This window comes from Delphinus delphis, chromosome 8 (assembly GCF_949987515.2).
Source record: "Delphinus delphis chromosome 8, mDelDel1.2, whole genome shotgun sequence".
Classification (NCBI taxonomy): domain Eukaryota; kingdom Metazoa; phylum Chordata; class Mammalia; order Artiodactyla; family Delphinidae; genus Delphinus; species Delphinus delphis.
The window spans coordinates 70965399-70980469 of NC_082690.1; the positions used below are offsets into that span (position 1 = coordinate 70965399).

At 36.3% G+C, this 15071-nt stretch overlaps 1 protein-coding gene across 1 annotated transcript in view; it reads right to left on the reverse strand.

The window, feature by feature from the left end:
* The window catches only part of SOX6 (SRY-box transcription factor 6), a 445733-nt gene that overhangs the window by 11793 nt on the left and 418869 nt on the right, over positions 1-15071 (reverse strand). Inside the window, exons 14-15 of the mRNA XM_060018551.1 lie at positions 5088-5321; positions 2282-2498 (exon numbers count right to left, since the gene is read on the reverse strand). Coding sequence (XP_059874534.1) covers positions 2282-2498; positions 5088-5321 — 451 coding nt within the window. The remainder of the gene's footprint in view (positions 1-2281; positions 2499-5087; positions 5322-15071) is intronic.

A 15071-nucleotide genomic window follows, 5' to 3' on the forward strand; every position in this document is an offset into this window, starting at 1 on the left:
ACAACTGTGCAGAATAGGACTCTGAGGCATATTTTGAAGCAATGTTGTGAAGACAATTCCTCAGTCATTTGGCATGACAGAGGCAGAGACCTGATTTAATCCTTTGCTCTTGCTCCCCTTTCAGTAGCCATAGGACCTCTTGAAGCCTCCATTTCTTTATCTTATTTAGAGGATTATATACTTTGTATACCTAAAACACCTCGTATACAGTAGGTATTCAATAAGTGGTAGATGCTATTGAGTTGTTTTAGAGTTTCATTTTACATGCATTGTTATGTGTTGAGGTATTTCGGTCCAGAGCTGGTATCAATGTTCCCTTTGGTAAAGAGGACTAAATTAAATAGAATTACTGCATCTCATATTTTCAAATAAGTATCAGGGAACTAAAATGGTACCTTTGATAATCTTCCAGACTATGGCAAAAGAGACCCACTATGCAACACAGGGGACATGACTGAGAGAAGGGTGGGAATGACAAAACATCTCAAATTTAAATTTTTGATTCTCCGCTCAAAAGAGACTATATACCTTTTCAGAGATAGACTAACAGGATTAAAAGAAGACATTACACAGTCTTAAATTTATATTTTGTTACCTACGACTATACTTCCTAGAGTACACTGTGACTTGGTATATTTAATAAATTCTCTAATTAACATGTGAGCAGCCCAATTATATTGTATTGTACTTTTGGTGTTAAAGGCATTACTTTTTAAAATGCAAACATTTGTAACACAGAAGAATTTGATATCCTATTTTGGCATGTCTTCAGCTGTTAATACACTGGGATCCTCAAATAACAAAGTGATTTAAGCCTCACTTTACCTCGAAAAGGTTCTGCCATAGTGTAAAGAAATTCATTGATTATCTAGTGTGATATAAAATATAGTTTTACTCTGATAGCAAATCCATATTTAATAGTAATAATAATGACAGGAATTCACCTTTATTGATATTGTACTAAGCATTATACAAAGTACTTTTAAAAGCACTGCCTCATTGAATCCTCTCAACAATCGTATGAGATAGGTACTATTATTCGTTTCACTTCACACGTGAGAAAACAGAAGCTTAGAAAAGTTAAATAACTTGCCCAAATAGGTCGCACAGCGTCTCAAACTCAGTGGTCAAACGCAGAAGCCGATGCTCCCCACCAGAACACTCTAGTGTATTGTATAGTGACCCAGACTGCTCTCATTGGCCTTTTTTTTTTTTTTTTGTATTCTGACTATTTACTTTTCCAAATTAGTTGCATGTTTTTAAACACATGCTTCTGAAACCAGCCTTGTGTTTCATGAGGTTATTTTCTGAGTGTCCTTAAAAATAAATGGTTCTTTACTCCTCCTTTAAGGCATCTCTTTTCTTCACCTCCAAGTGAAGCTTTCTTGTTTCCCTGGCACAGCACAGCTCCTCAATTCCCCTTCCAGTTAACAGTGAACACAGCTTCCTTTTTGCTTCCTCCACTTCTCTCTCTCAAGCCCTTTCCCAAGTGTCTCCCCAGTCTGATGCCAGCTGCCTCAGGCCACTGCCTCCAGACGGCCCTCTGGTTTGCCACCCCTGTGCTGCTAGGTCTGAGTGTGCTGGAACCTACAGACATCTGCACCCCGCTCTGCTGACCACTGTGGTTACAAGAGGCCTCTTTCGAGTGCAGACAGCCAGTCAGCCAAGTGGAAATTTATACCAGAAATCTATTACCTAATTTTTAAACAAAATGACATGAAATCAGACTTGAAGATATCAAAAACATGTCTAGTTTCTGATTTAAGCAAGAAAATCCACATTGTTACTGCTTCTACCACAGAATAATTTACTGCAACAGGAGTTCTGGATCTTATGCCAAAAATGAGGTCCTCTAACCAATGTCAAGGCCAATTATCTTGTGGTAAATCCCACAACAAAAGCAGACTATTGTGATTAGAGTCAGAAGCACCACCCAGAGAAGCTAGAAAGCTTCTGGGGATTTCTTAAGGTTAGTTTTTACTCTTTTTTTCTCCCTGTGTGTCTGCTTAAATAAACTACCAGAAACTTTGTGTGTGGGCACTGGACATCCTAGATTACTTTGAGAGACAATGAAAGGGGTTATCAGTTGGGAGTGATCTGTTGCCTGTTTGTTTTGATTTGAGCAGAAGCCATGCTGCAAGGCTGTGCGCTTGTGACAGGCCCCTTCGGTATGTCACAACCTCTTCCCTTCCCTAATCTCCTTCCCCCAAACACTGCCAGTAGCCATCCTGTGGTTTCTTACCGCGGGAAAGCCCAGGTGGTTAAATGCAGGAACACTTACCCCACGGTAAAGAACTGCCTCATCTCCTGTCTCCGAGATCTCATCAGTTGCTTATACTCCCCAATCCGGAGCTTTTTGCCATCAACAATGCAGGTGCGTTTCGGTCGAGGTTTGTATTTATAGTTCGGGTACTTCTCTAAGTGGATCTTGCTTAGCCGGGCCTGCTCCTCATAATAAGGTTGCTTCTCTTGGTTGGACATGGATTTCCAGCGAGACCCTAGACACAAAAATAGCCTTAAGTACCCAAGTGGTCAAGGCAACATACAACATACTCCTGGCAAATAACTAGATATACCTTCCCACCACCTCATTCACCTGTGCTCTGGGTAGCTCCTATTACCACATACCATCGAGCCACGCAACTCGTGTTTTAGACTATAGAGCAAAGAATAATTTGGATGTGATACATTTATTATATTATTTCCCTCAATAACTTAAAGCTGATGCTACCATAAGTATATTGTTTTAAAACACGTCTTTGCTTCTTAAGATCGTCTCCTGCACCAAGGTTGTTTCCCCATCCATCTGCCTAGGGTTAAAAACCTAGACTTCCTAAGTATACTTTGGAGTATGACAGAATTCTCAGGAAAAACTCTCTTGGTTCCAGAAATTCAAACATCTCCCACACTCCAAGCATCTTTAGTGAAGCTGTCCTTTGATAAGATGTTAGATGTTGATATTCTTCCAAATATAAAAACCTAAGGTGCACACTGTACCCCCTGGCCTAGGGTAATTAAAAGTCTACACTCTGCTTAAGAAGTTATAGCTTTAGAACCGGAAGGTACAGTGGAATTATATATATATATATATACATATATAGATATATATACACATATATATATACACATATATACCATTTTCAAGTACTATAAACATTCATTCAAAGCCATACCAATGAAAGTACAAAAATTTTTAATATGGTTTATACAGGAAGAAGGAAAAGTATTCACTTCTCTAATATTGTTTATAAAGAATTATCTAAACACTTGACGAAGAAGGGATGTGTTTTTTTACGTGTATCAAATTGCATTTTTGTGTCTCGCTGGTGAATAAAGCGGTAACAGCTGTGCTGACTGGATGTCAGCTATTCTTCAGTGGAGATTTTTCATACATAAACAAATGGAAAAGTTGTACAAATATTCTATGCAGCCAGCAATATCCTGGTCTGTTTTAATAGCACATCCATTCCTGTTTTTCCTGATTGTTGTGCAAAAGTTGTGTAGAGAGTCTACACGGACAGGTTCTCTGTGTTCGGCTGGCTCCTAGCAGCTTAGAGTCCCAGTTAAGGTTTTTGGTGCTCTTAAAATCTTGTGCTTAAAAGTTTACATTTTAATGAATATACTTACTATACTCTTAATTTTTTTCATGAATACACACCAATAATATAGATTCCCCACAGATGCCAAAATGGAAACAGAGAGGTTCTGTGCCCACTGGAGAGCTTACTCATACTGCTAATAAAATGGCCAAAAAGGGGAAAATTTCCAAGTTAGATATCAAAATTTAGGGACAGGGAAATAATGATTTTCTTTTGAGTGTCTATTAATTAGAAAAAATTTTAATATATATATTAGGACCATTTTGGTTTGAAAGGTATTTAAATTTATAAGAATAATGCCCCTACGTGTATCTCTGAAACTCTAAAAATAAAACCCCACTTAACTGTAATGACAGTTAGTATCCATCTTGAAATTCAAAAGTCAAAAAGAAAAAAAGGAAAAACTTGTATTTTAACATTTCAACACTATTTGATCTTATGTATCTTTAAAATTTTCTTAGGGGTCGCTGCCTCAAAATGTCTCAGAATCAAGTTAAATTATTTATACAGTGATAAAACATGTGTATTTGTGTATGTCCAGATCACTGATATTTACTCAGGTTAAATATTTATTGCTTTTGAACAAAACATTTAAAAAATGAAAACCACAGTTTAAGTCTCTAATGTTTTTCGGCTTCTTAAACGGCTGCCTTTGAGATTTTGTCACATCATGACAGCTTAAATAGAACAGTGCCTTCTGTGTTTTTTCTTTTTAAAGAGGAAACATGTTGACTGTAATGCTGCATGTTGAATAAAATACGTTCAATATGTTAAGCACAATAGTTCCAAACTGTATAATCTGCACTAGGCAAGCTTTACACTAATAGAACAAGGCTTGAGTTTAATCCGGAGAAACGGGAGAATCACTCTGGCAAGTTACCACAAAATGGGCCTCTGCCCTGTGGTCTCTGTGTTCAACTCACTGCTATGAAATTTGAACTAGTCATATCTTATTAAAGTAAATGTAGTTTTATTTTACAAGTTTTAAAGTTATCATTAGAGGCACTGTTCTACACTCCATAAATTTCACACTATTTGGGGGCTCACCCCTAGCCCTTGGTGAGTTCTTTCAGAGGGACATATGAGCCCAAGAATTCTAAAGCAGAAAACCGTAGGGTCTGTGAGTGTTCCCAGCGTTTCACAGCAACTTACGAATTTTAAAAGACTGAATTAAGAAAAGGAGATAAAGCTTGTCTCCATGATTCTTATTTTGCAGTGACCTCTCAGAGTTGTCCTATTAACACATACAATAGACAGTTTTGTCTCTAAAACAAGTGTTTAGTCAGTCCTGCCCTGGCACCTGGTGGATGTACTAACTCCTAAACCTAAAGGCTCCGGTGCAGGGTGGGAAATGCAGAGATGACGACAGTCTCCTAGGGCAGCTTGCTGAGCTCCACCTAACTTCCGCAAACCACAGTCTCCCTTAGGTGTCACATTAGGCCCCTTCTTTCCACTCGTTAGAAGATCAGCATCAGCGGCTGCACTCACCTAAGATTTTGCTAATGTTGGAGTTATGCATGTCAGGAAAGGCCTGAAGGATTTTCCTCCTCTCATCCTTGGCCCAAACCATGAATGCATTCATTGGTCGCTTGATGTGTGGCTCACTGCTGGCCCGGCCACGGGCATCCCTGTAGACTCGTGCTTCAGCCACAGTGGCACCTCCTGTTGGCCAACAATAATACTGCTGTAGTTTAGCTGCAGAGCCATTCATTGCTTTACTTCCTGTAATGTCAGGGCAGGAAGAACAAGATGGGTGCAAAGCATTATTATCTGGAGACTGTTAACATAGCTGGCCACCTGGTTCAGCTGTTTTCCCTAGGCCCTTCTCTTCTTTTTAAATGAACTCTTGGAAGCAGAAGACAGTTTTAGATGACAGTTCTACAGGCTCTTCTGAGGTAGGCCTCAAAGACACACTGGGCAGAATTAATTTTGCATGTTTTTATATACCTAGTACATTTTTACCACAATCAATTCCAGGTAACCTTTCCTGCGTGATTTCTCCCTTCAAAGCAGGCTCTTACCTATCATTTTAGCCTCATTTGCCAAACATTGTAGCCACTTCAAACTATCTCTTACCCCCAATAGCACTCTCTTTCACAATACTGTGCCTTGGCCAGTGCTCCCCTCACTGCCTGGAAGCCCCTTCTCCTACTTCTTCATGCTAAATCCCACTCATTCTTTAAGGCCTATTCAAATGTTGTGTGTTGCATGAATTAATTAGTAATTCAATGATAACTATTAACTGAGCAATTACTATGAGTTAGGCTTTATGCCAGGTGCTAGGTATACAAAAGTGAATAAAACAGCACCTGCTTTTAAAGGAGCTCACAGTTCAGGGAGGAGACAGACCCCAAACAGACAATTGTAACAGAGTGTATGGTAAGTGCTCTAATATTGAAGTAAACAGGGCATCAAGAGGGTGCCAGCAGACGGGACAGTGAGCTAATGCCTCCTAGGAGAGGTGACATCTAAGCTGAGTCTTGGAGGATGAATAGGAATTAGCACGTGAATGGGGGCGGGTAGTAAAGACGATGGGAAGGGTAATTCAAGCCAAAGGAAGGGCATTTGCAATGATGTCTCCCAGGATGCATTCATTCCTCTTTCTTTTAATGTTACATGCTCCAAAGAAATTACTTGCTTATGTGGCTATCTCTCTCTAATATTTCCATTCCATCCCCAGGAATATGAGACCCCTAAAGTTAGTGTTTATGTTGCACTCATTTTTGTATCCCCAGGATTTTCCATGTAATAGATACTCAAATACTTATTAAGTAAAGGACTGTTCAGTTTTCAACTCATATGCAAAACTAGTAGACTAAAAGGCAGTCATTTCAAGGGTCCTGATATATTTTTCTGCTGTGTGAGCATAGTTCTTTAACATCCTCTATGAAACTAAGTCTAAATCCCTGATATTTTATAGTTTCCAAAGAAGTGACCATAGTAACCTACTAGATTGAAACCTTCTTGAGGATATGGCAGGAACTGGCTCTCCTTCACTGCTGTATCCCTAGGTTCCAATAAAGCACATGGCATCCAGAGTTTCAGTTAGTAAAATACATTCAGTTAATGAATGGTTGAATAAATGAATCAATGAATGAACATAGCTCTTGCTTGCTTTCATACCCCCTACCAGCATGATACACTGATGGGTGCTTTACAGGTGGCAACTACTATATATCTCCCTATAGATTGAGAACCCCTAGAGTTAAATGTAAGGTTGGACTGATGGCCTCAGCCAGGGCTTCTACTGCATAAACAGGAAAGCCTACTCCCAAAAGTTTAGAAGCAAAATATGCATTAAAACCTACATCTCTACATTTTGGAAAAAGTAAATCCTTTCAGCTCAGTGGAGTGATTATACAGGAACAACATGATCCAATCCATCTCTGCCCTTCTACTCTATTTCTAGCTACCTTGATGAAGTAGAAATTTGTTTGTGTCAGAGCTAGGAATAAATTAGAACATTAAAGTGCACTATTATTTGGCAAATATGGTCATCATTTATTGCAAACAAAAGACAGAATAAAAGGGCTGAACTGGCTAATACTGTCAATTCTTTTCTAAACATGAAGAAGGGCAGAGGGGCCCCTTTCTGAAGACCATGCAAAATAAAATATTTTATAAACAGCCTTTCTTTTAGGCTGACTAGACAGAATGATCCCTTACATGAAAAGTCTCAGATCCCAAGATGCATAACTAATATGCTACCTTTTCGCCACCATACCCACAGTACATTAATTTCATTTAAAATGCACTGACCATACAGGATAAATTGATTTCACTTTATATGGGTTTGACAGCCATGTTTATTGTGCAGTGAAATGTAGTGTAGCTTCCAGCTGACAATATCCATCAACACAGGGCAATATGCTGACTGCTGGGCCAGACGAAGGCATACGTTACTCTGGAAGTGAAACACTCATTCAGATACGACAGTGTCTTCTCCTGAGGATCACCATAGTAATTTATGATGCCCTCAGTGCCATTACTTTACAACTGACATGAATTCAGCAATTTATATACTTGCATGCATACATATAAAAGGAGACAGGCTTGTGGAGACTGTCAGATGCAAAAACATTTCAATATTATTCTAAGTTAACTACTTTGCTACAGGTGATTAACATTTGAGATCTGCTTTTACTGTCATAGCTTTTCTTCACCTCTAGCAACACCAAATAGCCAGCTTCCATTTATTTGTTCACTTACAAGCTGTATTTCATTGTTAACAGGCAGTTTTAATCTCCTACAGACTGATCACCGTAGATTTTTAGACTCTGGTTTTAGTAGATCTTCTACTCCATACCAATTGATACTCCCAGACATGTCCAAACCTAACCCAATCTCTCTCCCTCTCATTCCATACTGTAGTCTTAACATATCCTTCCTACTCACTTCTACCTGACTAAATTCCACCCTCTCCAAGGTATAGAGTTCAGGTCCCACCCTACCAACTGTCCTACACTGACCTTGTCTGTCCTCCCATAGTACATATTATTTACATGACACTGACTGACACTGAATTAATTACACAGCAGATCTCTATTCTCACAAGAAATACACCCAGAAATTGAGAAATTCAAGCACAGTACATAGTATAAAAATGTGAATTAAGGGAAAATAGAAAACACCAGGGTGTATGCACATCTTGTTTTTCTTGTCTCCTTTTCTCTCTCCCAAGCAGAGTCAACTGCAAAATGAATGGGACATTCCAAGTTAAAACTAGAAATGTTGTATTAATGAACCAAGATTTAGGAAGAAGAAGAGACTTATCCAGAGAGATCAAAAGTTTTGAAGCTACTTTTAAATTGGATCTGATATATGATCAGAGTCAGAATTTTAAGAAAATATAAAGGGACCCTAACATCAAAAGAATATTTAGAAAGTGTCCCTTAACTTCCCAAAACTGCTTCATGAAACAAACTGGTGAGGGAATTATTGTTATAGCAATAAAAATACATATGCCTGTATATATGTGTATAAACTCAGAAATTTAAAAAGAGATTGTATTTTAGGAAATCCCTTTTAAACAGATAAGGAAAACGCTATATAATAATATAGAATTATTTTTAAAAGGTATGCTATTAATCTGAATATTTGAAGCCTAAAATTGACTTTCTGCTATAATTAACTTAAGAATCTACATATCAAATGTGACTTCATGCTGCTCATTTATTTTCAGAAATAACATCAAGTTAAAAAGGGGCGGTGGGGGGGAGGTAATTCATTCTAAAGTAGCCAATGCTCTGTGTCAGAATCCAGAGTTATCCTAGAGAATTGCTCATAATTCTAAGAGGCAGATTCTTTTACTTTTGATAGCAGAGGAATCATTTGTGAGTTCAATGTTCATAATATGTCTTCTCATGGAAAGCAGTTGGAAGAAGTCTAGACCTACAGCTATGTACTTGGAGACTACTGCTTTCCAGCTGGCCTAAGAGTCTTTAATTACCAGCAACACCATTCCTAAATAACGGAAGGTCAACAGTACCACACTAGGCAACAAGGGAAAGCACTGGTCCCCTTTACTCCAGGAATTCCTGCTCTCTCTATTTCCCTGAGTTTAATTCATCCTTCATCTCCCATATCACAGTCTGTATAAAGGCAAACTTTCAGTTAGATGAAAAAAGATAGTCTATGAGGAAAAAACAGAAACTGCCAAGGCAAAAACTTTCTTAGGGATCTGTGATTCAGACGATTGAAAGAGAATACAGAAAGCTGAGTTTTTCCAGGTGGGCTGGAAAGAAGGCCAGTTTAACCATCATAGCCTATGGCAATGGTCCTGAACTAATCCTAGAGAGGCCCCCTTTCTGGGTAAATGCCAAGGGTTATGTGAGTGAATGAGTAAGCGTTTTGTGTGGATTTGTGCATATATAAAGTTCTCCCTAAGGTGGAACTCTAGCAAATTCTATAATGTGCTTAGGAATCATTTATTTATGCATCAATTCAGCAAACACTTCTGACAAATTTCAGACGTACCCAGCATTGTGATGGAGTATACAGAGATAAATAACACATGTGACTTGTTTTTAAGGAATTTGGTCCAGTGTGGGAAACAGATGCATAAACAGAAAATTACAAAACAGTGTAAGTGCTAACATGGGTAATTTCAAGGTGCTAGGAAAGCAGAGAAGGGAAGCTATTAATGTTGTTGGAATGGACAGATATGAATAACACGGAAGCTTCAGAGAGGAAGTACTGCTTGAGCAGTATCTTAAAGGAAGAGTAAGAACTTACCAGCAGGTATGAGTGTGAAAGCATTCTAGGTTGGAGAATGTGTGAATATAAAGGCACAGAGTTATAACAAAAGCACAGAGGGTTTTAGGGAATAAAAAGAATCTGGCTATGGCTTGAGTTTTTTTAAAAAAACAGGGGAATACCAAGAGATTAAATTCGGAAAGTAAGTAGGGGCAAGATTGCTAAGTACCCTGACTTCAAAGCCAAGAAGTCTTTAAGGTTTTTATTATAAAAAAGCAGGGTAGTGACAAGAACAAATGTGTTCTACAAGAGATCAAAATGGAAGCTAAATGAGAAATTACCACTGAATAGTCTCAATGATTACCAGTGAATTGGCAATAAAGAATACAGAAAAATAAGGTGAATAAATACCTCCTCACAGGCCCATTAAAACTTACATTTTGTCAGACAGAATGAATGTAATATAAGTAAAATATAGCACAAAAGATTGTCTTCTGGGATCCAGTTCTGGTAATGGCAGAATAACGTATATCAGACTAACTTTCAAGCAGATAATAATTATAACTGCTGGAAAAAATATGAAAAAAAAACCAGTTGAAGGTACTTGAGATCTACCAAAATTAAGAAGAAACTGGAGAGGATTCAATCTTAGAAAGGAAGAAATGTCACTGAGTAAACCCCCTGTTTTCATAGTTTTTCCATGAAGACACTCCCCAGTCTGAGTAGCATGGAGTGGCTAGAATGCAAACAGAAAGTCAGTCTTACTTGGCCTAATGTATCAGAAGAGACAGTTTGAGGCTTCTGAGTGCCTGACACCTGAACTTCACATGTATAGGGATGACATCAATGATTCTGGTGGAAACCAGGGCTGTATATCTGAAAACTCTGAGCAGAAATTTCAGCTGATGCCCACTGCAAGGGAAACAGAATTTGGATTTGAATCCTACAAAGTTAGAAAGTATTCATGAAAACTTCAGGCTTTCCACTGAAACCCCAGAGGGACCACTCTTTAGGAATAAAGACTGTATGCTAAGACTAAGGATTCATCTTAGGACTGAAGACAAAACTCAAACAGTCACTACCTAACGGTGCAAAACTAAGCCTCCACAAGTTCAATGTGACCAGCAAGTATTTTAACTGCCTCCTAGCACAAAAATAAACATTCTTAACAGAGGAAGATAATAGAAGCCAGAGTCTCTACAATTTATAATCCACACTGTACAGTGTATAATAAAAAAAAACATTAGTTGTGCAAACAACCAGGAAAATGTGACCCAGAGACACCCCCCCCCGAAAAAAAATATCAACAGAAAGAAACTGCAATGGCTCAAACAGTGTAATTAGCAAACAAGGACTTTAAAGTAGCCATTAAAAATATGTTCAAGGATATAAAGGAAAATAATATCATAATTAATGCATAAATGGGGGAACTCAGCAGAGAAATGAAACTATAAAATGAAACAGGGAAATTCTAGAACTGAAAGACGTATTTGAGATGAAAATACACTGAATGGACTTCATAGCATTTTCAAGTGCAGAATAAAGGGTCAGTGACCTTAAAAATACATCAAAAGAAATTAGCTAGTCTCAAAAACAGAAAGAAAAAAAGCTGAAAAAGTAGGCAGAGACTTTGCAATACATAAAACGATATACTGTCCTAAGTGTAACTGGAGTTCTAGAAAGAGAGGAGAGAGAATCATGACTGAAAACTACTTGAAGAAACACGGGCTGAAAATTACCCGAATCTGGTGAGAAAAATCACCTTATAGGTTCAAGACATTCGGACAAATGCAGGCAGGATAAATACAAAGAAAACCATACCTAAACACTAGTCAAACTGCTGAAAACCAAAGACAAAGGGAAAATGCCAGAGAAAAAGGACACATAATATATACAATGAAACAATAATGCAAATTATGGCTGATTATTATTAGAAACAATGAAGACTGGAAGCCTATGGAATATCATTAGACTGCTAAAAGAAAAAAAATCAACGTAGTCTTATCCAATGAACATATGCTTCAAAAATGAATGTAAAATACACTTTCAGACAAAAGCTGAGAGAATGCATTACCTGCAGACCCAGACCAAAAGAGACATTCAAGGAAATTATTCAAGATGAAGAGAAATAACATCTGATGGAAATTTAGATATATAGGAAGAAAAGAAGAGCACTGAAAATGATAAATATGTGACTAAATTAAGAAATTTTTTTTCTTCTCTGGATTTCATAATAAACGGCTGATTGTTTAATGTTTTTAAAAGACAAGGGACTATTTAATACAAAATACAACATTGCATCGTGGGATTTATAATATATGAAGAGGTAAAACACATGAGAAAAATGGCTGGCACAAAGGACAAAGGTAGTAAATATTAAATGTTGCTTGAGTAGTAGTATAATTTTAACTGTAAGGATATTCAAATTAAGAATGAACAGTGAATCTAGAAAAAACAATTTTTAAAAAAATACAAAGAGGTATAGCTAAAACACCAGTAGAGTAATTCAAATGGAAGACTAAAAAGAGGATTCAGAAGGAAACAGTAAAAAGATCAGTGGTTGTAAAGGGGAGGGAGAGATGAATAGGCGAACACAGAGGATTTTGGGGGCAATGAAAATACTCTGTATACCATAATGATAGATACATGTTCTACATTTGTCCAAACCCAAGGAATGTACAATATCAAGAATGAACCCTAATATAAACGATGGATTTGGAGTGGTTATGATGTGTCAACATAGGTTCATCAGTTATAACAAGTGCACCACTCTGGTGGGATGTTGATGATGAAAGAGGCTATGCATGTGTGAAGGCAGGGAGTATATGGGAAATCTCTATCTTTCCCTCAGTTTTACTGTGAAACTTAAACTGCCCTAAAAAAAAAAAGAAAAAAGTTTTCATAATAGTAGCTTAGAAAAAGGATTCAATGAAGCAAAAGGAAAAAAAGTAATAACAGAAAGCCAAAAACTGAGGGAACAAATAGAAAAATAGCAAATTGCAAGACTTAATCCCATCAAAATTAATAATTACATTAAATATAAATGAATTAAATAATCCAGTTAAAATTGGAGATTTTCAGAATGGATAAAGAGTAGAAATCAGTGAATAGGAAACAATTTACAAAGCCAAACACTGGTAATTTGAAAAGATCAATAAAATTGATAAACCCCTACTGAGACTGATCTACAAAAAGGGAAAACAAAAATACCAATATTTGGATTGAAAGAGGGGATATCACTATAGATACTATTCACTTTAAAAGGATAGAAAGCAAATACTGTGAATAACTTAATTCCAATAAATTTGACAACTTAGATGAAAAGAACAAATTCCTTGAAGGACACAAACTGCTAAAATTCACTCAAGAATACATAAGAAGTCTGAATACTCCTATAGCTAATAAAGAAATTCAATTTATAGCCAACAACCTTCCCACAAAGGAAACTCCAATCTCAAATGGATTCACTGGTAAATTCTTCCAAACATTTAAGGAAAAACTAATAGTAGTCTTACACAAACTAAGAAAGTAGAGGAAGAAAGAATACTTCCCAAATTCATTTTATGAAGTAACATCAAACCCTGACAGAGATTTGAACATAAGTGCAAAAATTCTTAATAAAATATTAGCAAATTAAACCCAGTAATATGTAAAATGGATAATAAAACATGACCAAGTATGATTTATCTCAGCATAAATTAAGTTAAAATGTAATAGTAATTTAATATTTGAAATCAGGCAATGTAATTTAACAAAACAAAGGGGAAAAAACATGATCATCACAATAGATTCAGAAGATGGTTTTGACAAAATGCAATACCCATTCATGATAAAAACTCTCAGGAAACTAATAATAGATACGAATTTCCTCAGTCTGATAAAGAACTTTTAAGGAAAACCTGTAGGATATCATACTTAATAGTGAACTACTGAATGCTTTCCTCCAAGATGAAGAGCAAGGCAAGGGATGTCCACTCTTACCACTATTAATCAACATTCTTCTGCAGGTAAAGAAATAAAAAGCAGGCAAAATGGAAAATAATAAGTAATGTTATGTGTATTCATAGATAATATAATTGTTTACAAAGAAAATCCTAAGAAATCTGCAAAATAATTACTAGAACTAAAAAGTAAATTTACCATTATTGCAATATACAATATAAAAATATAAAAATCAACTGTACTTCTATATACTAGCAGTGATTTAAAAAATAATTTCTTAAGTTTACATTCATAATAGCATCAGAAAATAAAATTCTTAGGAATAAATTTAACCAAAAAAGTGTGCAAGACCTCTACACTGAAAACAATATAACATTTGTGAGTTCAATAAAGTAAACCTAAATAAATGGAGGAATACACCATGTTCATGGATCTGAAGACTCAATATTGTTAAGATGTCAATTCTTTCCAAATTTATCTATAGATTCAACCCTTTCCTATTAAAATTGCAAAAGACTGTTTTTAGAAATTGATGAGATGATTTTTAAAACTATATGAAAAATAAAGCAGTAAAAACATCCAAAACAAACTTGAAGAAAGTTGGAGGATTCAAACTACCTGATTTCAAGACTTACAGTAAAAAATACCTTGTGACATTGTAAAAACTAGAGTAATAAAGACAGTGTGGGATTGTTAAAAGAATAAACAAATGTATTATATTAACACATATATGTGGAATCTGAAAAAATTGGAATGCACGATCGTATTTACAAAGCAGAAATAGAGACATGGACATAGAGAAAAAACGTATGGATACCAAGGGGGAAGGGGGGGGAGTGGGATGAATTGGGAGATTGGGATTGACATATATACACTATCTATCTATCTATCTATCTATCTATATATATATATATATATATATACACATATACACTATGTATAAAACAGATAACTAATGAGAACCTACTGCATAGCACAGGGAACTCTACTCAATACTCTGTGGTGACCTAAATGGGAAGGAAATCCAAAAAAGAGGGGATATATGTATACGTATAGCTGATTCACTTTGCTGTACAGTAGAAACTAACACAACATTGTAAAGCAACTATACGCCAATAAAAATTTTTAAAAAGAATAGACAAATAGATCAGTGGAACAGAATAAACAGTCTAGAATTAAATCTTCCTCACATATATGGTCAATTTTCAATAAAGACCTAAGCTGTTAAAAATGATCTTTTTTTTCAACAAACAGTGCTAGAAAAGTGGACAAATATGGGGAAAAAAGTAAACTTTGACCTCTTACCACACATTACACCCAACAGTTAATTGAGAT